Source organism: Diadema antillarum, unplaced genomic scaffold (genome assembly GCF_040938485.1).
Source record: "Diadema antillarum isolate AM-2024a unplaced genomic scaffold, OU_Dant_1.0 scf00000138, whole genome shotgun sequence".
Lineage (NCBI taxonomy): Eukaryota > Metazoa > Echinodermata > Echinoidea > Diadematoida > Diadematidae > Diadema > Diadema antillarum.
In genome coordinates this window covers 687,927-713,679 of record NW_027271027.1, presented here as the reverse complement: position 1 = coordinate 713,679, position 25,753 = coordinate 687,927, and the positions used below count along the sequence as shown (strand labels likewise).

The 25,753-nt window shown below is 38.4% G+C and overlaps 1 protein-coding gene across 1 annotated transcript in view; it reads left to right on the top strand.

The window, feature by feature from the left end:
- Positions 1-5,312: 5,312 nt before the first annotated feature.
- Positions 5,313-25,753, top strand: part of LOC139721092 (neurobeachin-like) — a 35,455-nt gene continuing 15,014 nt past the window's right edge. The window contains exons 1-6 of the mRNA XM_071632422.1: positions 5,313-5,691; positions 6,181-6,299; positions 9,151-9,307; positions 13,081-13,183; positions 20,544-20,659; positions 21,612-21,724. Of these exons, the coding sequence (XP_071488523.1) occupies positions 5,313-5,691; positions 6,181-6,299; positions 9,151-9,307; positions 13,081-13,183; positions 20,544-20,659; positions 21,612-21,724 (987 nt within the window). The remainder of the gene's footprint in view (positions 5,692-6,180; positions 6,300-9,150; positions 9,308-13,080; positions 13,184-20,543; positions 20,660-21,611; positions 21,725-25,753) is intronic.

Sequence of the window (25,753 nt, the reverse complement as noted above, 5' to 3'; positions counted from 1 at the left end):
TAGTTTTAGAGCACCAGTCATTTTAAAACATGACTTTGGTTCATTTTCATAAAAATAATGTATATATATATATATATATATATATATATATATATCTGCTATGGAAATAAGGCAAATTTTGACATGCGCAGTAAAAACAACTGTGTCCGTGGCTTCAGAATACCGATCTGCCTCTTTTCTATGCTTCTGCCTCGAAGGGGTCCTCGGAGGTATAATGTTTTCGAGTTGTCAGTCCATCTGTAATTAATTTTATGTACAACGTAAATTAATTAAAAAAAAATTGAGGTATCTTACTGAAACTTGGCCCATGTATGTATGAGTGAACGAAGCTGCGCCTATCAATTTATGTAAGCACATGCTCGAGGTCAAAAGTCATAGGTCAAGGTCAAATTTGAAAATTTCTGTATTTCCTCCATATCTCTGCAATGCCAGAAGGTATTTTCATGAAACTTAGTGTATACATCTATTACTAGATTCTCCAGAGAACTAGCAAAAGTCTTGTGCCATGGGGTCAAAGGTCAAAGATCAAATGAAAATGCTAAAGTATCACTTTTTCATCCATATTTCGGAAATCGCTCAAGTCATCTTCATGACACCTAGTACATATACATGTGTTGCCTGACAGTGATTCTTAAACAAACTTTGGGGTCATGGGGTCAAAGGTCAAGATCCGAGGTTAGGTTAAAATGCTAAAATCACAGTATTTTCTCCATTGATTAAATTTGATATATGCATTGCTGCAAAATGATCATGTAGGGGAAAATTATGTATATATATATATATATATATATATATATGTGTGTGTGTGTGTGTGTGTGTGTGTGTGTGTGTGTCTAAGCAGAAAATAATAATTTGGAGAATGGTGCAGATGATTGGGTGAAAGGTCAAGGATGAATTGTCTTAGATGAAGACTTACCACTACAATGCCCCCGTATCTGTGAAACTACACCCAAGCTTTAGGAGATGTAGCACAGTCTTGTTTAATCAGCTATTTGGCTCTTCAGCTGAAAATGGTCTCATGGTTATGAGGTCACATTTCAGCGAAATTGTACCTTAAAAGTGCGCAGCAAGTTTAATCATGGAAGTTATTAAGATTCCCAAATATTTGTTTGCAGAAACATTTGCCATCCGAAAGAAACTTTGTTCAAGGAGCATATAAAAATGTATACCTTATATAACCACTCGACACATTTTGGGGTTGTGCCATCAAATTTTTAAACATTTAACTTCAATTTCTTGCCAATCATGTAAAACTGTCGTCTCTCATTGTTAAGCTGTACTGTAGACCTATCGGGAGAATAATACGATATGGGGAGGCATACCAGTCACCATAGCAACAATTCTATTTTTATACCCCCGCCAAACGAAGTTTGAAGGGGGTATATAGGAATCAGCGGACGGTCGGGCGGTCGGTCGGGCGGTCGGGCGGTCGGGCGGTCGGGCGGTCGGTCCGTTGCAAATCTTGCGTCGCGAACTACTTCCTCAGTTTTCAACCGATTCCCATAAAACTTGGCACAGATGTGTGCCTTGGGTTGTAGATGTGCAAGACGTATTTTTTGACAGTACCCAAAAGTACGTTGCCATGGTAACGGCATATTATGGGCAAAAATGGGTACAAATCTTGCGTCGCGAACTCCTCCCACAGTTTTTGATCAATTTTTATGAAATTAGGTACAGATGTTCATCTGAATATGTTAATGTGCAAGACACATATTTCCGCAGTGGCAAAAAGTGCGTTGCCATGGTAACGGCATGTTATTGGTAAAATATAGGGCAAAATGCTTCATGGCAAAACTGCTTCATCAGTGTTCTTCCAATTCTCATGGAATTCATATTGAATGTTTGTCTTATGATATAGGTCAGCATGACACATTTCTTGACAGTGACAAAAAGTATGTTGCCATGGTAACAGCTCATATTATGAGCCAAAATGATGGAAAATTTTGTGTTGCAAACTACTTCCTCAGTTTTTGCCCAATTTCCATGAAACTTGGTACAGATGTGTGCCTTTGGTTGTAGATGTGCAAGACGCATTTTTTGACAGTACCCGAAAGTACGTTGCCATGGTAATGGCATATTAATGGCAGAAGATCAAGGAAAGATCTTGCGGATTTAACTACTTCCTCAGTTTTTTGACCAAAGCTTATGAAATGTGGCACACACCTTGATCTTAGTGGGAAGATGTGGAAGACATATTTTTCGGACGTGTCGGAAGCTGCGTTGCCATGGTAACGGCATATAAATGGCAGAAGATCGAGGAAAGACTTGCGGATTGAACTACTTCCTCTGTATTCGACTGAAACTCATGAAATGTGGCACACACATTGGTCGTGGTGGGAAGATGTGCAAGACATATTTTTTGGACGTGTCGGAAGCTGCGTTGCCATGGTAACGGCATATTAATGGCAGAAGATCAAGGAAAGATCTTGTGGATTGAACTACTTCCTCAGTTTTTTGACAAAAGCTTGCGAAATGTGGCACACAATAGTCCTTGGTGGGAAGATGTGCAAGACATATTTTTTCGGACGTGTCGGAAGCTGCGTTGCCATGGTAACGGCATTTAAATGGCAGAAGATCAAGGAAAGATCATTCCTTGGGTAAGACTGTCGTCACGGGGCGGGGGTATTAATCACTCTTCAGTGATATTTCTAGTTGGGACTTGTTTTTAATCACTGCGTAGGACATGATGGATTTCTAAAATTTCAAAGTCGGTCAACTGAGGTATTATCAAGCATTGTCGATGCCCCCATTTCATGGAAAAATAGCCATGATCTACCGTACAATTTTAACCATGGAACAGGTATGTCCATTTTTAATGATTAGTTGAAGGTTACAAATCTGGCATATCTATTATACACTTCACTCATATGTGTAGATCAGCTTAAAGATACCAGTATACTCTTGTGTGGTAGGATGTTCTGAAAAGTAGGCACCATATTGGTCTGCTACTGTATGAAACCCTGACAGAATCAAGAAATAGCACATGACACCGCAGCATTACACTCCATGTTTATATCAGACGTTTTGTGAAATTCCTTCCTATGATGGATAAAAACCTCAACAATCACCATATCTTTTCCCTTGATCAAATATCTGTCTCATTTATTTCTGCTTAATTTTGCATGGTATAATTCAGATGGTTTCCAGCTATGTGAATACATCAGTGATCAGGTGGATTAAATTGACATTAGCTGTGCACTTTATTGTTTCATGGTTTCTATATAAAGCCTCATTTAAATTAAATCAAACTAGATATGGACTCCATGCATGGACTCTATCTACCAGACAATTAATCAAGTAGAAAAAAAATAAATAGTGCCAATTATACTGGGTACAGGAATTGATATTGGCATATTACAATAGTCAAGCTGCATAGTAAGAAGCAGTGCAAACACAAGTCCCTATATTGCCTTGACACTGGGAGTATAGATCTGATGATTAAGAATTGATTTTGCCCTCAAGTTGCTCACTAAATCATAAAATGGAGGGGCCCTATTTTGATAGTGTGGAAGAATTGCCTTTTTAAGGAGACACCAAGCTTGAGTTTGGCAACAGTAACAAACACTATTTGGGTCAGATCGGATTCGTGTGCTTGCCCTCTGTATCGTGTCTAAATTAAGCAGCTTACTTCAGCCTCAGTGCTGTGGGGTGCGTGTGTGGCCACTGAAAATAATCAGTTGATGGCCTACATCACTGAATTATCAAGTCAGTGCTCTGTGATTCCTAGAAAATAGCATCATACAAGTTTTAATTTTCCATTGCCATCAGCAAAGGAGAACATAATGTGATATAAATTGAATGTATTATGGCTCTTATATAAATACATAAATTTTGCCAATGTATATGCTCTCTCACGCCTAGATAGTGCTTGCATTGTAATTACCAAAACAGCTAAAAGTGCAAAGTGCACATTACTTGCAAAGTAATTCATCTTATTTGCCAGTAAAATACTCTAGATTCCCTGAATGGTGTGTAGATTATGTGTTGTCTTGCAATTTTTATGATTCACTTACCACCAAAATACATATACATATACATATGTATATATATATATATATATATATATATATATAATATATATTTAGTGAATAAAAGTGAGACCCCCATGAGAATAACATGCCTAGTAGCACAAAAGCTTTTTGTGTAGCATCACAAGATCAACCCCCCAGCTCTGATGCCGCTCACTGGAGTGGTCCACTGAAGGGACCCCTGGCAACTTACACTGACAGTCACCCCAAATAAAACATCATCTGGTGTTAGTTGTCACTGGTGGCGACCCAGGATTGGATCCAACATCTTTGACTTCATCAGCCACCCTCGCCAGTTAGGCAAATGTTTAGTGGACAACCCAAGATGCATCCTGATGTTAAACTACGCCACTTGTAGCACCCACAGTGTCACATCCAATTCGCCTTGGGATGAGATTGCGGCTGTTGGTACTTCCAGGAAAAAGGTGGTTGATCCTCCCCTGAAGGTTTGGTGAAATGGGAGCTAGCCTCTGACATGTTTGATTGGGGTGGGGGAGGAAAGTCAGCATGATTTAACTTTCATTTGTTGTACTTGATTCCCTGGATAAATGGAGGTGTGTCATGTTTTCAGGGCCTGCTGATTGCAGTTGAAAGTTACTCCATCGACGTTAACCCATTTCATGAACGGAACATGCAATACTTTCAATAACTGTGAGCAACATTAGATGAGTTGAAAGCTGTTATAATTTTTTTTTTAACCCGTAGAGGAAAAGTTTGAGAGTTATAAAAAGGTAAAGAATCTGTAAGGTCAAGCTGGTAGTTGTATTTTTAGAAATGCTTGTTACTAATGCTTCACAATTTTGTGGGAAAAACAAAGCAAGCTCCATGCAATATGTAAGACCTTATATGTGAAGCATTTTGTAGTCTGTCAATTAGTTAATAGACCTCGCCTAAGTGAAGCATGGAAGTGTTGAATAGCATTTATTATGACCAAGATGAAAACAAAGAAACATTGAAAGTCTCTGTCAATATTGAACTCATAATCACAGTTAGGTTTGCCAGACATGTCTATACAAAGCCTGGAAACCAAAATGAAATTTATCAGATGTATTTATTCCTTGTCTTGGAAGCTAAAGGCAGACTTACTGAAAGAAAAAAAGATAACCTACACTAGCTATAGGCTGATTTACAATCTGCAGGATCCAGCAGAAATTTAGATGACATTCAAGAGGGTACAGCTGTACCTTTAAGAAAAATGAAAAGATTGTGTGCTGAGAGGAAGCTTTGAGGACTGGAGCACCTGAAAAGATGTCAGGCAGCTGAAGCACTCAACTCAAGCTTGCCATGGCACGCATGCAAGAAGCAGCAGCAGCAGCAACAAGATGCGCAGTGAGCCACGGCATCCGATATTCCTGGCATGCAGTCCGTCTTGGGCTGCGCCCTGCACCCTGTACCAGGCCAGGACTCCCCGTCGGGCGGGGCTCGCAAGGCGGGGCGATCACTCCACTATCAGTGCCCCTCAAAATTAGATCCAGGCAAATTGAATTTGACATGAAAAAAGCCACTCAATTACAGAGGCACGCTAGGCGAGGTATCCCGGCACACCCGCAAGCCCGGGACATTTTTTATGCTAGAGCAGAAACCATACTCCAGACTCTCCATATGGGGCTGGCGCCAGGCTGCTGCTGGGTTGGGAAGTCTCCATCGGGGCTTAAACAAACAGGTAAATGGGACAGCGCAGAGTTGGGAACACTTATAGGATGCTATCAAGGGGTGCTCTCACACCTGCCTGTAAACATCCAAAAAACAGAGTTCAAAGGAGTGTCAGCTGCAATTACCATTTTCTGCATTGTCCTATAGTTATCTTCTTGATATAGCATCCACTTACTGATATATAAGAAAAAAGAATATGCAGAGGTTACGTCCTTGATACATTCCACTTCAATTAACCTTAGATCTGGCCACACCTCTAACATAATCTTCCGTTTCAGTCAGCCAACACCTATTTGAACACTTGTCTCGTACCTAAGAGCAGAGTGAAAAACACAAGGGAGACACCACCTTTGTGCCTCTCGGTCACCATGCTTCTTCCAGCTACCACACTCTTGTCACACCCATCAGCGGCTGTCACCTGAACAGTGGGGGCAATTAAAAATCTTGGCACACAAAACTCTCCAACATTGCTTGACTACCATCACCACATTCTCTGCAGGCTACGCAGGTCATGACAACAGCTTCTTGTATCCATCAACTATCATTCTCACACTAACTTGCGACTTGTCTACAACAGGACCCAATAATGACGATGCTCAGATCATCACACTTGTTTCTGTAACATGTTTTGTTCAAGCACATTTGTGAGCACTGTCATGTGAATAGTCCCGCATCCATTCCCCATCCCACCATCTGCTCAACGATAGCTGGATGCTGAGACACTGCCGTGAATGGAAACTTCAGTGGGGTTGGTTACGACCCCCTGCTTCTCACACGTGAACCCCAATCCTGACCCTGGTTCCACCAGTGATGTAAATAAATAAACAGATTGGCAGGAAAAACCTAGACTGTAGTTAGAGAGTTAAAATAACTCCGGGCTGCATGTGATTGCTGGTTATTTTCAGGGGTGGTACTCTTGCAGGGGGAAAGTGGTAGAAAAGATGGCAAAAGCCTAATTGCAGTCACTCTCCATCGAGATGGTGGGGGGTAGGGGAGGCAATCATAGACTTATAAGAAAATGTAATTCTTTATGGAATATCAATTTATCAGCAATTTTACATTTGATAGTATATGTTTAGAGATTTCTTTTTTTATGACGACTGTGCCCACGTAAGAGCCTACCGAGAAATCGACCTATGTCAATATTTGTTGTTCCTGTGACTTGCAGTCATGACTTTAACCCATTGAAGGCGCATTTCCATTCACCCCACCCTTAAGAATACTTGAGACTGGTCTTCAACCAGTATAACAGAATGCTTAGTCTATGCTAGATCAAGTGTGCAGCAGTATCAGCAGGGATGCCAAGTTCAACATTTTTTTTTGAGTGAGATTTTCAAGATTCGGCATCTCGGCGAGCGAATGTGCGCGCGAGCGAGGGTGTAGGAGGGGTTTTCCCCCTGTGGCCTCCCACGGTAGGGAGCTTTTTTAATTTTTAGCTCTTAATGGTATGATCAGGTGCATACTTAAGTGACTATTTTTTACGTATTTTGAAAGACAAAAGGAAAATATACATTCAATTGCAACTGTCACTTTAATCTCTTGAGCTATGCTCCTTATTGTAGGCCCAAGTTGCAGACTTTGCCCGATGCGTGAGAAAAATGGGTGTCATGCGTGAGATCGTGAGACAGACCCTAAATGCTTGAGTCTCACTCAGAATGCGTGAGACTTGGTAGCTCTGTATCAGTCTGTGATCTAAATGCAAATGTGACACAGTGCAATTCATACACAGATCAGATTTTCCTCTCTGGTAATGTATAGCACACACACACACACACACACACACACACAAGGAGGAGGGTTCTCTCTAACCATGGATTACATGCATTATCAAGACACAGCCATGAGTATGTTATTGGAGCAGATTATAGCCTGATTGCATTTCATTCCAATCTGGCACCTAGGTCATTAGTGTGATGATAATATGTTGTTCCTACAAACAGACCAACTCTCATTTGTGAGTAGTATTTTGATTGAAGGGAGAAAGAGGTTCTCTGCTTCTCAGAACTGGAGTTTCAAGGGTATATGTGTGGAAGAGGAATGCATGTAATATATAGTACAATGTATGTTACATGAAAACCCTAATGTAAACCTTTTACCATTCTGTTTGTCTCATTTTATTCTTTTCATGAAAACCAACATGAACATCAGGAAGAATTGCCCTTAAAGAAGAAAAAATGTCACTTGTATGTAACATAATGTAACAATTGCCCTTTCACATGAGCATTTATCAAATCTTGGCAATGATGATATGCCTGTGTGATTAACTAGTCAAAGTAATAAGACCAACTGTGGGAATGTAGTGCACACTATGCCCTGTGTGGCCAGTGTAAAATGGTCCTTGTAGTAGTTTACTATGTTTAAAAATGCAAAGAATTTACTCGAAGTATGTTTCTTGGACACTCTGCATTGGCATGGCATTGTTATTGCAGTAAGTTTTACTTTTGTTATGGCTCTAAGTTTTACTTGTGTTGAAAAAAGTTCAGTCAGGCTGGAGTAAGGAATTGTAGAAGGCTAAAGGCATAGCAGATGACAGAGACACAGAGGTGGAATTAGTTATAACAACACACATTGTTTGTTTTCATTAATGGTCTTTTACATTTGACTAAGAATTTCACAACGCAGAAATTTTACGTGTTCTGAAGAAAGGAGATTGGCTGTTCCGCAAAGATTCAATCTAAATGCAAATCCACTGATTCAAGAGACGTACATTTGATACTTGTCAGAAACTCTTTGTCAGCCGAGACTTTTCACAGGTCTGTGTTTTCACAGATCTGATAAATGCGTCAGTTTGGGAGTAGACTAGCGGGTCGTCTACTTCTTCAGATCCTCTCATGTTCCGGTAGGAACTGTGTGTGATTAGATGGTTTGTTTTTTAAGAGATCCAGCAAATCACTCATATTGAAGTGTGGGAACCTGAGAGTGACATATCACTGGTATGACTGTTATCTCATCTGAGGTATACAGGTGTATATGTATGTGTATAAATGTCTGTATATATGCATATGATATGAGACAAACTACAACACTATACAGTGTAACTGTGATGTTAAAAAAAGAGCCTCAGGAAGCATGAGGTTGAAGAAGAGTAAACAATAAATGTTACTTGAAAAGTGATCTCCATCCTTGCACAAGGATGAGATCATTTGTGGGGTTGAGCTCAGTCTGGCTTAGTATCAGATTAATTTACAGGCATTCTGTCATTGATTTATCTATTCATTTTACTCACCGAACCTACAGAACTCCTATCAGAAATCCAATTCTTAGGCTTGAATTACCCTATAGCTTTTGCAGCACAAAAGAATATACATGCATAGGTTTTGCACTTTATAAATTGATAAATTATATTACATTATATTATATACATATATCATTTGCAATATCATTGCTTACAGCAGACAGTGATGGTAACAATACCTTGGTAAAAGGTGGGAAGGTTTTGCAGTGAGCTCTGTATGACCTTTGAACCCAGTGTCTAAATCTGTTCTCTCCTTCACTCTCATTCATACAGGTTCTGCAGTACACTGATGGCTTGCATGGAAGATGGCACTTCAACGACATCAGGGCTGTCTTCTCCAGGCGGTACCTACTCCAGAACACAGCAGTTGAGATCTTCCTAGCAAACAGAAGTGAGTATTGAGAATGCTCTGTGTGAATCAGCACATTGTAGGTCCAGTCATGAGTGACAAGACTATTGGATGGTCATTTTAAACTGACAGTATGTGTTGCCCTGTTCTGCCAGGAGATAAAGTGCAAATTCCCCCCCCCCCTTTGTCTTCCTCCTGATTTTGCCTTCTATTAATACATTTAGAATGTGACAGTATTAGATAAATCCACAAAATAGAATTCTTTTAATGAAAAGTACACATTCCCTTGACCTAGTACTGACATTTTGTTAAGGGTGATGTCATTTTCCCTGCCTTCTGAAGGAGATAAGTCAAATGCCTTTTCATTATTCTGGAAAAAAATATGTGCAGATTTTTTTTGATTTTTTTTTTTTTTTTTTTGGGGGGGGATCTCTTTACTGTTATGACATATTGTAGTCTTCCACTTCAGGCACGAAAGCACATGGATTTGACCAAAATTTTAAAATTCCTCCTGTTTGATTGGATTGTCTGGTTTCCTCACACTTCACTGATGTGTCCCACTAAAATTTTTTGCATTCATTGAATCCATGTAAATGTTTTTGAGAAAATCCCCCTGTGATGGCATGGTGACAGATTCTGACCCCTCAAAGTAGAGGCAAATGCACGTAAAAACTAGGTTTGTGACAGTTTGGTTGTATTTATAAATGGCTCATAGGTATATGCATGAGATATCTAGACCATCCATGTATAGAGTTTTCATTAGCCATCATATATTAGAACACGAAGAAAACAAAAGAAGATTTTTTACAAATCCTTTGAAAGATTCCAATCAAAGCTTGTTCAAAGTCACTCCTTCATCTAATCACCTACTAAACAAATGATTTTTTTTTGCGGGCTTTTTAGGCCACAAAAATCATCCAATTTCATTTTTTGGCATCCTGAAAAAATAAAAAAGGCATAAAAAGATTAAGATTGTTTTACCTAAACCATGATAGCCATTCAAAGAGTGGTATAGGTATAACAGAGTCCTTCGAATACCACATACTGTGACTAAGAAGAAAGATAGGAAAACATGTATAAAGGAAATGATTTATAAAACATTCAAGTATTCATAAACCAAGATAATTATGTAGAAATTGGCAAGTATGATAGAGGGCTTCAAATGTCAAATATTGTGACTATATATGTAAGTTCACTCAGTCTAACATTTTCAGTATTGAATTGAGGAATGAGCATGAGTTTCCATGATACCACATTTTCATGAAGTGGTCACATTTAGTATACAGGTATACCTAGTTCTATTATTGGATAGTTAAAATTTGGCTTTGAGAAAAAAAAAAACCAGTTTAGCCAAATTTAGCCATAAATGGACTGAGTTTGGCATGAAAACTAGCAATAATCTGGCAACCCTGCTAGTGGCAGCTAGCTGATTTTTCAGAAATGCATGCAGCTATCAAGCACTGAGCCACGAGATATTCTCCCCTACAACAAGATGAGAAAACACATAAAAACAAGGTACACACACTCACAATTGCCACCAAAACATATAAGTTCTTTATTAAAAGTAGTGGCCAGACATTTTCTGTCTGATGTCTCCAGGCCAAACTGGGCCACTGCTAATGTCAAGCCTTGGGTACAGAAGTATTTTTATTGTCACAATTGTTATGTAATGACATGATTACAATTAGTTTTACTTGTTCAAACAAATGCCTTTCACTCTGGTCATTGTTTCCCTTCTTCATGTCAAACTCCTGACAGCCAAACATTCAGCTGTGAATATGGAATATATAACTTTAATAACCACCATAGTTTGTGTTTATACTGGAGAACCAATTCTTTGATATATGGTGTATCTGTGGCAGATGGTGCAGAGTGCAATAGTATGTTTTGTGAACTTTACACCAGTGCCACAATGTTGTGAATACTTTTCTGAGGGGTAAGCTTTGCAACACTGTCACAGCATCAACCTTCTTTTTATTTCTGCACACATTTCAATTTTTGGGTGTGTTGTGAACATTGATGGAAGAGAGTTAGGGTGATTGGGAACACAGTTTGACATACTGTCACAGGGTTAAATGCCAGTTCTGTACAAAATCTCTGTCTCAATCTTGTCTGACAATCTCACTTGAAGTTTTACTAAGAAGCATATACAGTAACTTTTGACCACCAGAAATGATGCCAGATCTGCGGGTCATGGCAAGTTTGTCTCAGGTCTCTCCTCCTTTTTTACCAAAAATATCCTCCAAAGCCCTGTCTACTGCTTGCCAGAGATGCCAACCTATTAAAGAGCTATCAAAACATTTGACTCTTTGGAGAGGATTCTCTGTGAGTCTGAGGAGGCTCAGGTTTGTAACACAGCATGATCCTGCTCTGCTTTCACCAGTTATTGTCACAAATGTCAGGTGATGTGAAAAGTTACTGTTGCCAGTGGCCATTGGTGAATACAGTGTAAATCCCTCAGGTACATATCCATTACATTTCATAATAGAAATACAGATAACACATATACTTAACAGAACCCTTTCTCCAATCCCCAAGTAACCCGTCCGAAGTTGTTTTTTACCCAAATCTGAAGCTTATCTCTTCCCTAGGCTATTTCAGTGATACCTAACGTCTTTGTAGATGCTGACCCAGTGAATGGAATATGCCCTATTCTTAGCAGTTAGGTGGAGTGTCATCAAACAGGCAGAGTTCTGAGCAGAGGCAACCACTTTACTGCATCAGTCTACTCATGTCACAGCCAGCCCTCTCACACTGCCATAAGAACCAATTTATAAATGTGTTTAGAAATGCATTCCTTGCTAATGGAGTTATTTTTGTATGTTTGACAGCAAGCTTGAATCATGTCTCCTTCCCTGAAACATATGTTTGGCCAATGATGGCCCAGTGGTGTACATGTTTTCCATTTGAGTTTGAGTCATCATTTGTAGGCTGAATGGTTTGATCACTAAAACATGTCTTATGTGGTGGAGATGAACTTGACCGTTATTTGTTTTCATTGATGAATGGCGCCCTCTTTAGATGATGATAATTTGCATGGTGTTTATGTGCCATTGCCTTCATGTTGACTGTTTGCTTGACAGGCCACTAAGTTTTCATCACAGCTGTTGTATTGAATACCTTTTGCAGTGCAGTGAGTAGGGAGACTCCTTTCCCATCTGCAACTTTATGAGAAATGTATTTCACAAACATGATTTCAATCAAGGATTTTTTTTTTATAGTGAAAGAATAGTGTCATTGGCACTCACTTTTCAGTCAAAGTCAAAGAGAAAAGAGGGAAAGGAGCCACGGGAACCAAACAGGCTAAACAGGGCTTCAACCCAAATATTGTTGTGATGGAGCACAGTGCTTTGATCTTTGCCATTCTCCAATGTCAATATTTCACCATGCAGCAAGTATTTCTTGCAGTAGTCCTCTTAAGATGTATGCAGTATTAAAAAAAATGAACAAATGTGGTGCTGGTGTACTATTTCTACTTTAATCCAAATGACTTGCCTCACTTGCCCAGGCAACTTGTTAGCAAAATGAAAGTAGACATAATTTTAGTACATTATATTCAGCTTTAAAGGTACATAATTCATCATTTCAAATACTGAACTGTATAGGCAAGGCATTCAGAGACTGTCTTGATAGCCAAATATTGGCACTTTATAAAAGTTTCACCCATTTAACACATTTCATTCTGTGATGATGTGTGATGTTTGTATGAAAGTCTTTTTTTTCCCAGTGTGTCACAACCCCTACTGTTACTACTGTGACTGTATTTCCATAGCAAGGCTGTTTTAATCTGCTTTATCAACCTATTTCACTTCTAGCATCGGTGATGTTCAGCCTACCCAACAAGGCGACTGTGAAGAAAGTGGTTCACGCTCTTCCTCGTGTTGGTGTTGGCCTGAAGTATGGCATTCCTGCATCCAGGTAAGACCAGAGCAACATCAGAACCTGATATCTAATTGTCTGAGGAATGTATGAAATTCTACTTGTTCCTATGATACTGTAAAACCGGAAATCTTACGTGCATGAAACTTTTGTGAATTTTGTGAGGAGGCAAGAGTCACAAAAATAAATGCACACAAAAGTTAACAAATCCCTGTATTACTAGTACGTGTAGTATGCTGTAAAGCAAGAAATATTTGTGGACCATGCATGAAATTTTTGCAAATTAGAGCCGATTGCCTTTTGCATGGCATGAAATTTTTGCAAATTGCCACCTGGAGTCAATGCATGTAGTGTAGAGAAGAACTTTTGTGTGCATTTTAATTTCGCAAATCTTTGCTCTCACAAAATCCATGGCATTACAACGCACACAAAATTTTCTGGTTTTACAGTACTCATGACTTTTTCATGGTAATTACTCCAAGAAAATTTCTTGCCAAAAAAAAAACAGAAAAAGCTATCAGCTCCAAATCATGAAAATTTCATGCTGCAAATGTTTCTGGTTTTACAGTAGTTCATACATGAGAGATACAGTACACAGCACATCTTACATGGTATGAATGTATTACCTCATGGATAATAACTGTGTCCGATGATCTTAAAAGTGAAGAATTTGAGTTGTTCATGACAGTAGCAGTGAAAGTATACCTACTGGGCAAGGTTTAAATTTCTTCAAAAAATTCATTATGATTTTTTAACCCCATTATTTTGTACATAAATGGTGTTGTTATTATAGTATTGTAGCATGACATTCCCCAGTGACATTTCTTCCTTTCCTTTCAAATTTTTCTGTTTGTGACAATACAAGTTATTGTAGTTTGCACAATATAATATAAACGAAACATGTCAAGAGAAAAATACTCACCAATTGCTGTGTGTATTCTGCTTATGAACCAGAGCGAACAAAGTTCAGCGTTTTAATGATGCCAACTTTGGGAGTGATAGGCATTCTCAAAGCAGGTAAACTGAAATTTATCAAAAATTACGTCACCTTGATTATCGGCCAGCAAACATTTCATCCATATCGTGATCAGTTATGTTGTTGTTCTTTTGAAATTATGGAGTTCTCTCCCGGGTGGGCAATTTGCTCCATAATATATATTTATTCAAATAATCACTTAAATTTAACTGCAAAAACCTACACTACTAGTAATTATCTACAAAAAAAAATATTGTTATATTTATGATTAGTATTTACAAATCAGATAATCACAGAAGGAAAGAGGGGATAGGTTTTAGGGAAAAAAGATGTTTCTAGCCTACTCCTGCACCAAAGTGCAGGGTTACGCCATTCCCGTCGGCTGGCGGGTTGAGGACCCACCCGCCGACGCCGTGATCATTGGCTCCAATTCGCGAAAATTTCATGCCACAAAGATATCGTGTTTTACAGTAATTAACATAATGAACTTTTTTTTCCAGTTCTCTGCCATTTTTCCAAAATACGAATAGGTAGTCCAAATTTCTCTTGTGTTGTATTTAAATCTGCTGTGATGTTTGAAATGTTTAAAAGTTATTTCCTTCTTCTGCATGAAACTGAAAGGTTGTTTTGCAAGTTGTTCATATTTTTGTTTTGGGTGTGTTATAGGCTGTGGGAGCTTTGGGGCATTTTGTCTTTGTTTGTTCTATTTCTGTTACATGAAATTCATGCTACATGTGGTATCAGATTCTTCACTTTCCCTCTCTCTATCTTCTCTCTGTCTCTATCTCTATCTCTTTCTCTGTTGGTAGAGAGGGAGAGAAAAAAAAATCATAAATTTAAATGCATTTGTAAACATGTCCATTATGTCCTCCATACTTGTATCTTTCTTTATCCTTCTTGAAGCATCTTATCTCTTTACCTGCTTCCAGAGTCTTGAGAGAAGAGAGTCATATTTCAGTGCACGTTTAGATCCAGCTAAGGCAAATGTTTATGACGCCTCATTTCTCAAACGAAACTTTCCACAAACAGAGTGTGGCGCAGCCATCAAAACAAGTACATGTGTGATATGATGCATAATGCTGGAGGAAAAAAACAAAGGGCGGGAGAGACAGACAACCCAGAGCGAAACTTAGCACTATTCCTTTAGCGCCCTCACCTGACCCCTGTTGACACATTCCCTGACCCTGACACGATGAGGTCAGCCTTGACACTAACCAGGCAGCCAATTGACATTCCCATCTGCCAACTCACTCAATTTTCCCTGTCAACGCCAGAATAGGCCCTTAAGAGATAAATTCACCAATAATGCTTTATCTCAATGAGATTACCCTTCTCATAAACCAACTCTAAACTCACCTTCATATTTATTCACTAACGAGGGCAGTGTTTGACTCCAGTCCTAATTTTCCGTATTGTCCTGCAGATACATGCAATGTTTGGTTTTCATGACATTTATGTGCGACTGAGATTTGTCACATGGTATGAAATGCAATCATAATGAACAACTGCAGTATTGTAGTGGTATTTCAGAAAATGGCCAAGATTATGGTTCATGACACATATCCCATAAGATAATGCGTAATGTTCATCTCAGAATTTGATCTTCACAAATGCTGTGATGATTCTTCCTCAAATATCATAAATCATACAGACAGAAATGAAACTGGTGAATCTTCCATCATCCAAGATAAAAATGAACCTCTTTTATCAGAATGAAAGAATTGACATGTTTAAAGAACTTGCATACATGCACATATGCTTTCATTGACATTCACCATAACAGAGAAGAAACCATGTGAAATGACTTCCACTGTAACAACCATACAGACGTTGCAGTCTTTTTCTTTTTTTATTAAGTCAAATTATCAGTTTCAAAGAATATCAAGATTGAAAGTACTCAGTGGGAAAGATCGTCATACAGCATGCAGGAGGGCACACTCATCAAAATATCAATTCACTATCTTGAGTCTTCATGCCATTTGATCAGAAAAGAGGTTATCAAAAAAAAAGCAAATGAATTTGTTCAAACAAAAACCAACATCCAGTTACCTGGAAGAAAAGTGAGACACTTTTCTGCTTACTACACACCAAGACCATGCCCTAACCCCTGTTCATTATTACATCATTCAGAAACAGTAAGCCTCAACATAATGTAGGGAAGGTGAAATTGAGCATCTTTGTCCTTTGATGACAAAGCTCCTTCCTTACCCTGCCCTTCACTGCATAGTAGCCTTCTTGTCAGCTTTTACAAACACACTTGTTATCTTTTGTAAACTTTCCATGTGATTGCTAGTTTTCATAATATAGGATCTAATACTGTGATATCTTTGTCTATGACTCATTACATTCACATGAATGATTAAAAGTCTTTCAGTGCACATTGACTTCAGTGCTTTTCTTCTGATTACCTTTTAATCGCACTGTTCCACTGTGTGAAGTGTGGGAATGGAAGATTAATTAGATTGTGATTTACCAGTACTATGTTTCTTATTTGGAAAGATGTTTGATCACAAAACCAAACTAGGACTTTACAAAGAATGTTCCCCATGCAGTTTTCTGTCGCTACTTTTGGCTCAGGCAAAAAAAAACAAACACACACACACACAAAACAAAACAAACAAAGTCAGAAAAGAAAGAAACAAAAAGAAGATCCGTACATTTGTAGGCAGTCAAGAAGAGTGCCAATTAAATATTTTATCCAAATAATCCATACTTTGCTATTGTGCAGATTTTTGTCTGGAACCTGTCATCCGGCATTCAAAGATTTTCCCTGATGTATGAGGGAGGTTTACCAACTTGGTTATTCTATGGTTTCACTCAAAGTCCAGACTAAGTGTTCAGTCAGTTTCTAACAATATGAACTTCGTGCTTTGAGACATATAAGCATCTGAACTTGAAAGGCTAAATAAATTTTGATGAAAATAGCAAAGGACTCACGCATCAGTGCTTTTTGTTTATATATCCATGATCATCCTACTTACAAGATGCCGATTGCATTATACAGTGATCCCTGTATTCCTTCCTGCCCCACGGTGGTGCTGGTGGTATCAATATCTCCCAAAGCAAACACTCCTTTACCAGTCTCCAAGATTGGGAGTTGGAGTTTCTCCAGAGTTTGTTTAAGAAGTGACAAACATGGCTGTCAAACATGTCATTTTGGTTGACAATCCACTGCCGAGGAACCATACAGATACACACATCTCTTATCCATCTCCCAAACCAAATTTGAGGCGTAGGAGGAGGTCCTTCTCATCTAGGACTACATTCCTTTTATTCTAAAATTCTGTGATCATTCTGCATGTCTTGATTGTATGTGTCAGATGTGTATTCTCTCTGTTCTGTCCATAATCTATTATTGTCAATTTTTCTCTATTTTCTCTCATCTGCCTGTTAGTCTCTCCTCTCTTTCTATGCCATATATTTTTACTGCATTTGCCATATATTTCGAGATCGTTTGAATTCATGATCAACAACCACTGTCAAAGAATGTGAGACAAATGTCATCTCTATGCAGGGAAAAAGTTAGTGATATCCCACCTTAGAGGTGATATGCAGTGGATTTGTGTCATGGGAGGCAATATATCTTAGTTTAATCTTGTAAATATCAGTTGACATACAAAATCCACACAAATAAAAACACCGAAAAATATACTGTGTATACAGTATCTCCCTCTGCATCCAATATTTCACCTTTTCTACCTCTGCCTCTCTCTCTCTCCCTGTTCCCCTCACATATGTATCTTGTAGCATCGAGTTAGAGTTGTCATATTTCCATATATTTCTATTTCTCGCATAGTCTGGTGCCCTCAGGATAATCTTTTTTTTTTCATAATTTGAGAGATAAATTTTGAAAAATCTTAGACCAGATAAGCAGTGCATAATACTTAAGGGAGCATACCTGTGTTTCTTCCCCACCCACTATCATAGTTCATACCCCTAAATGATGATGTACTTCCAGTTACATCATCAGTACCATCCAAAACTTATATTGTGTTAACCCGTTGGAGACGAGTCCCGAGGATACTCGGGCAGGGGTCTATGGGAAATGTGTGTTACAGCAGAATCAGCCCATCCTCAATGGGTTAAGCAGGACAGGGATGAATGTTTCCAATAGTCCCTCAGCCAAAGGAGGATAATTGTAGAAGACTTGAATACATAAATATACATTGTACCAATCGATTAGAGAAAGCTGAGCAGTTGTGAAAACAGGTTGTGAAATTTAAAAGAAAAAAAATATCTAATGTATTCTGTATGAATACATGGATAGTTGCAAACTAATTTTGCTGGGTTTACTAAAGTCAGAGTTCGCAAATAATCTAATCTGAATGAATTAAGTGGCAAAATGAGAATCATATTTTTGTAGTTTTCTAGTTGAGTGTGACTCTATCTTGTTCTGTAGATGTTGAATGAGGGACATCATTGACTCAGTATTGCAGACACCCCATATTTCAAAAAACCATTACTAGGAAGTGTCCATATGACATGCTGTCATTTGTTGTTCTATGTGCATTCAGTTTAAGTAGTTAATGACATCATTCAATAATGCCTGGACTAATACATTGTACATGCACAAAATGCAGCACCTTCATGAGATGCCCCTTATCAATTCAAGTATTTAAAGGTCATTCTTCCAAGATTGCTTCAAATCTTTGTCTTTTTTTTTTCTTGAAGTAATTATGAAATTAGAATGATATTACAGACCTTTACATTTATCATAGTGATAAGCTAATTACCATGTTGCATTGATAGTTTATTGTAGGAGTCTCTGTGGTTGTACTACTTGCTAGTGTTTTTATTGCCATGATATCGATGGCAAGTTTTTAAGGCAAATGATCAATGTGCTCTACTCTACTCTACAGCAACAGGTATACTTTACATGTCTTGCTCCAAAATACATATCAAGTGCTTGTGAGTGAAATGAAACACATGTTTCCTTGAATTAGGATGATGAAGGGAGAATCAGACAAATGAAAAGTGGAGTTCTACCTCGGGCCTCAGTGTGGAGAAGTGGCAGACGATATGTAGGAGTGCGGCATACAGTCGTATCTCGTCTTGTGATTTGATTCTTCTCATCTCCAATTTATTGCAATGAAGACAAAATCCAATAAACAAGGATTTGCCGCTGCCTCGAGGGTCAAACTGCAATAAGTTTCCAAAACTGACCAGCTTCATTGCATCGTTCCCTTCATTTTCATAGCAGATGTTCAGCTGGCAAGCAGTCGTCAAAAGCCTCTCCCCGCCCCATTCTACATTTATATTTCATTTTGTAATTTCAGCATGCATACAATTTTATTCTCAGTTCGTTTATCAAGTTCGTCAGCTCTTCATATTCTCTTGTTTATATCGTCGCCGTGTTGTTTCATTTCCTAACAAGCCATGTTTGATGTTTCTCATGCAAAGAGAAGTCAGAAATAAGAAAAAAAAAACTTCCTACATGAAAACGTAGCATAATCAATTCTGCATGCTACATTACAAAAGACTTTTATCTTTCCAGCATTGTAGTTGTCTGTTAGTGTATTCATGAATGTTTGTTTTATTCATTGTAATGATGTACATTCTTGCGCATGGATGACATTACTTGTTTGGTTGAATAAACTCAGCATGGGATGTCACAGTGATTTAGATTGATTTGATCAAGATGAAGTTTGAACAACAAAAAAAAATATGTATTATTGCTCATCATCAAGTGTGTCCATTGTATGAAGTGAAAGTCACATCCCACATGTCACTGAAATAGTCTGTAATCATCTATATGTGCGAATATATGTTTGTGCCACTGTGTGCGTGTGCATATACATGCAGTGCATACCTAATCCTTCCAATTACAACCATTTTTCTTTTGCAACGGTTGTAATCCAGATCCATCAAGAGCTGAAAGCTACAATTGAATATGTTTTGTAATTAGATAGCATACATCAAGATCAGGTATGTGAGCTGTGCCTGGGGCTACAACAAAAGAAAATTACTCATTTGACCTGAGCTTCAAGAGGCTTTGTTGTCTTAAAGAATCCTAAGAAGCTGGTTTCAAACCAAAGAGCCATCAATGATAATGATAAACCACACTGCATATCCTTTCTCTCATCAAGATGATATCCTGAGTGTTTGCAACAAGGGCTTTTCTCATTTTAATCTGTACACTTCTCACATGTTTGTTTTCTGAGTGAGAAAAACTCAGAGCCAAGTCTTCAAGGATATAGCATCTTGACAAAGAATAACCTTTTTCTGTAATGGAAATAGATTTTCAAATCAAAACGTAAAGTATGTGTAGAAAATCAATTTCGTCCATGCAAAAGTTACAAGAGATTTGTCATTTGCATATATTGCAATAAGAACCAGTTTGCAAGCTGTCAGAATTTGCAGTGGCTCAGTAACAGTTGCAGTCTGATCCGAGTTAAATTTCTCTGTGTACTTTCTGTCCTGCAGACACGTCTCCTTGGCGACGCCTCGTCAGCTCTTCAAGGCATCCAACATGACGGCGGCCTGGCAGAGGAGAGAGATATCAAACTTTGAGTACCTGATGTACCTCAACACTATAGCAGGTACTTGCAAGTTATTGCAATCCTGGAAATGAATGATAGATCTGTCTGGATGGTTCCAGCAAAGTTTAACAGTGATCTCTGTCTGAGAATTAATTCTTGGACCACTTTATGGAAGCTGAATCTAGCTCTGTGTGTGTGGTGGGGGATACCTCTTCTTAAATTCTTTTATGTTTTCCTTTTCAAAAGAACTCTGGGTCTCATATTGTCATGCTGCAGCTTCACTAGTAAAGAATTAGAACACGAAATGACATACTTGCATTTGTGCCCAATCTAAGCACAAGATATATAGGATAATGCCAGATTTCCATAAATCTTCACACCAAAATCAACACAAGCCAAGGGCCCTGTAGAATTCTTTTTTTTATATATAAAAGTTATGTTTGATAGCAAACATTAATATCAAACTTTGATACTGTCAGCCAATACAAATGAAAAATGAGGAAAGAAAGTGGGATTACATTTTCTGTTGTCAGTTTTCATATATTATGTTATATATAATTAGCTAAATTAAGTTAATGACCATCTGAACAAAACGTGTAGTTAGCGATGCTCCTAACCTCAAGAAATCTTATACTTCATAGCACACACACCGATCGATGATAAGGGCAAACCCATCGTCAATGGGAGCTATCATTGATGTATGTGTGACTGTGAACATAGCTTCTGTATCACTTTTCAGTGTACTAAAGAACTAGTGGAGTGTTAGCAATCCCAGCATTCTTTACTGCTTGCAGTCAGCAGCTTGTGATAAGAAATGAAAATTCTACAGGAAAATCACGATACTCATTACATGAAGTCCAGTCGATGTCCAAGTGCACATGAACATCATGGTGTCAAAATCTTGCAATTATTCTAATTTTGTTATTTTTTCATTGTTTATGTGAATAGAAAACATAAGTGTGTAAATTAAAAGTACAGTATATGTTTTTGACATGTGGTTATCTGATTTCAGGACGAACCTACAACGATCTCAACCAGTACCCAGTGTTTCCCTGGGTTCTTACCAACTATGATTCACAAGAGCTGGACCTCACATTACCAAGCAACTACAGAGATCTTTCAAAGGTGACTCTCATAACAGCGACTCTATATCTTTATCGTAAACCTTTCATCTCTTACATTGCCGTGACAAATATTTTCCTCTGGAGTGCCAAAGTGGTACAAAAGAATAGACTGTACAGCATTGGGTCAGCATTGGTTCAGTCAGTGCAAACAATGTTTATAAGCTTCATCTTTTTCTGTTACACTCTAAGTTTGTGTATTTAATTGTGATTTGATTTGCAGCCAAACACACACACACACACACACACACACACACACACACACACACACAAAAATGAAATAACGAGAACAAAGAATGAGAGTGGAAATAGAGATGATAGAGCTGATTCTTGGAATTGTGTTAGTGATGCTTTTCATTCCATTTCTTGCATCTATAAAAAGGGTGCAAGTACCTAAAAAAAAAATCAGATATGATCTATTTTGTGACATTGTGATGCTTGCACAGTCATTGTAAGGGCAATACACCAAAAGTACTTGGACATGAATGATGAACATCAGTGTAGGTTGTATCACACAGGCCTATAGAGGGCAGTAATGATAAATGTCAACAATAGTAATGATAGAGTTGATAGTGACAATGATAACATAAATATTGATGTTGATCACGATGATAGATGAATGATAGTAATGATAGTAATAAAAGGTTATTTGTGATCTCAATCGTGATGAAAATTATTCTTCTAGTTAGACCTCTCATGTCAAAGATATTGCTGAAAACACTTTCACAGGCAGTTGATTCAAAGTGCTTGAAACTGAGTAAATCAAATTTCTTGAGAGAAGCAGGCACAGACAGACAAATACTTTGTGATGTTTACATCAAAAATGTACATTACTATTAGTCTGAGAGCTGGCTGCTGGTCAATTTACCCCATCAAGCCCAAAAGGTTTGACCCCTCAGAGTTGCTGGGGCCACCCTCCTCATTAAAAAAATGCCCGTCAGCCTGGTCCCTGAGGGCGGGTTCGGCCCCCAGGGACCCCCCGAAAAGGCCCTCCGGCGGGTGTAATTTACCCCATGGAGCCCATGGACCAAACTTGGCCTATATGAATGTCCTATGGGTGTACATAATCAAAATATAAAAACTGACAAAATATCTGGTCGGGAAAGGGGTTGCCAGACCGCTTGTTTGCAGGCATAAAACCTTGTTTTTGGTCAAGGAGTCTGCGCCAAGACTACACTGTCCCATAGGCCCTGTACTGTAGCGTCTCCCAACAGGCTGACAGACAGTGCCAGTTAGTGCATGTAGTAGTCTTGGCGCAGACTCCTTTACGCGCAACAAGGGTTATTGCCTGCAAACTACCCGTTATACCCTGGGACCCAGGGTAGTTTGCATGCATAAATTGACCACACACACACCCCCCCCCCCACACACACATACACACACACACACACACGCACACACACACATACACACACAATTATGTTTACACATGACTCTATAGGTAGCCTAATGTACAACTGTATATACCATAACACTAAACATGTTACAATTAATAGGTTTCTCATTAATGCAGCCATAATACCTTGCACATAATAAATGTCAAACTTATAAGATGTTCATACCTTTTGAATGTTTTACATGGATACTATCAATACACCTTTAAGGAACACTGAAGAAATTTGAAATTTGTGTGAAGTTGTATTAGGTTTTATTGGCCAAACAGCCTACTCTTTCTGTATGATGTATTCACCTTATGAGACTCAAATAGAGCTTTTCAGAAAATGCTGAAAAACCTTTGTTGTGAGTAAACTTCAGTTTAAGACCAACCAAAACAGCGCTAAAGGCCAGTTGTATAACACATTTAAGTAAACATTTTTCATCAACCGTGCATTAAACATAACTCTAATAAACTTTATGTCAACAAGTGGGATGTAGCTTGGATTACTTCTTTTTCTCCTGCTTGATATCCTCTTTTAGATACAAATAACAAGTCTCAATCCTAATATAAGATTCCTTTGAAAACCTCAAACTAATAACTTTTTGTGTTTTTGGCTGATAAAAACCACCCTTTGATGTATAAAATAGGCAAGGATTACAGCATCCATGCCAACATTTCCTTTATTTGACTCTAATAAATTCCAAATCAGAATAAACTGCATAACATAAGGAAGGAGCTTAATGGTTTTGGAAATGATATTGATCAATTTTCATACTCAGTAGTGCATGTCACCTCATAGTTTTGGACATCTGCATATCTATAATACTAATGAACATGTAATTATGGTGTTCTATATACATGTATTTCTTCCTTGGAACCTCAAATAACAAGCTTCACAATAGAATGCTAACTTTCTGTAATGGAAATAAACAGGCCAAGAGCATTTACTTTGATCTTGTGTTGTCTTCATCTCTTCAGCGCTTTTTTTTTTTTTTTGTGGTCATCTTCTTATTTCTGGAGATATATTTTATTTATAATAGTTCCCAGCCCCACACAAATGGTGTCACATACTGCAAACACTGCCAATGACCGTGACCAGTACACACCAAGTTGAAACATAATAGCTCTCTTTTTATATAGCATATAGGCTGAAAGTATTAACTTGGTCTTGTGGTCTCTTTATATCAGCAGTTTTGTCAACTCCTTATTTCTGGAGATACACTGTACTTCATCTTCAGTTCCCCAGCCCCACACAAACAAAACTCAACCTACGGTGTCACACACTGCAAAGAGCGCATCATAGTATATGATTGCCGTTAACCCGGGACATATACACACAACGTGAAACATAAAATTACCAGCTAAATGAAATGTTAGCTTAATTTCTTTTTTTTAACAATAGCATGCACGTTGAGAGCATTTACATGTTGTGTTCTCTTTTATATTAGAATTTTTGTCAACTCCTCATTGAGATACTTTGTCTACCCCCCTCCCCCCCCCCCCCAAAAAAAAAAAAGATAATACTGGAGGGTGTCACACAGTTACAATGCAGGTCCTAGTTCATATTTATGATTTAGTTGCCATTCAAAACCATGGCAATTACACATCAAACCATGCATCACACTCTATGGAAGACTAAAGCTTACACAAATTAGGCCTATGATAAGCATTGCACATGTTTCAGTTGCAGTCTTATGATTCCTGAACTGACCAGTATTTGGCATGAATTTATTTCATATAATATAAAACATAATTTCACATTTTAGTCTATCATACAGTATAATGCATGATTTGAGAAATTGAAGTCTACTCACAACAAAGGGTTCATTCAGCATTTTCCAAATATATATATATGTATATATATATATATATATATTTGTCTTATGGTGGATACATAATAAAGGGTAAGCAGGTTGTGTGGCCAGTAAAACAGAATACAATTTCACACAAATTTCAAAATCTCTTCAGTGTTCCTGCTTGAAGGTTCACTGATAGTATCGATGTAAAACATTCAAAAGTTATGAACATAATAATTATAGGTATGTACATGCAAGGTATCATGGCTGTATGGAGAAACCACTGGTCATGTTTTGTGTTACGGTATTCTTAGTATACATAGAGTCATGTGTGAATGTGTGTGTGTGTGTGTGTGTGTGTATGTGTGTGTGTGTGTGCGTGTGTGTGTGGGTGTGTGTGTGGGTGTGGGTGTGTGTGTGGTCAATTTGTGCATGCAAACTACCCTGGGTCCCAGGGTATAACGGGTAGTTTGCAGGCACAAACCCTTGTTGGGCGTAAAGGAGTCTGCGCCAAGACTACTACATGCACTAACTGGCACTGTCCGTCAGCCTGTTGGGAGACGCTACAGTACAGGGCCTATGGGACAGTGTAGTCTTGGCGCAGACTCCTTGACCAAAAACAAGGTTTTATGCCTGCAAACAAGCGGTCTGGCAACCCCTTTCCCGACCAGATATTTTGTCAGTTTTTATATTTTGATTATGTACACCCATAGGACATTCATATAGGCCAAGTTTGGTCCATGGGCTCCATGGGGTAAATTACACCCGCCGGAGGGCCTTTTCGGGGGGTCCCTGGGGGCCGAACCCGCCCTCAGGGACCAGGCTGACGGGCATTTTTTTAATGAGGAGGGTGGCCCCA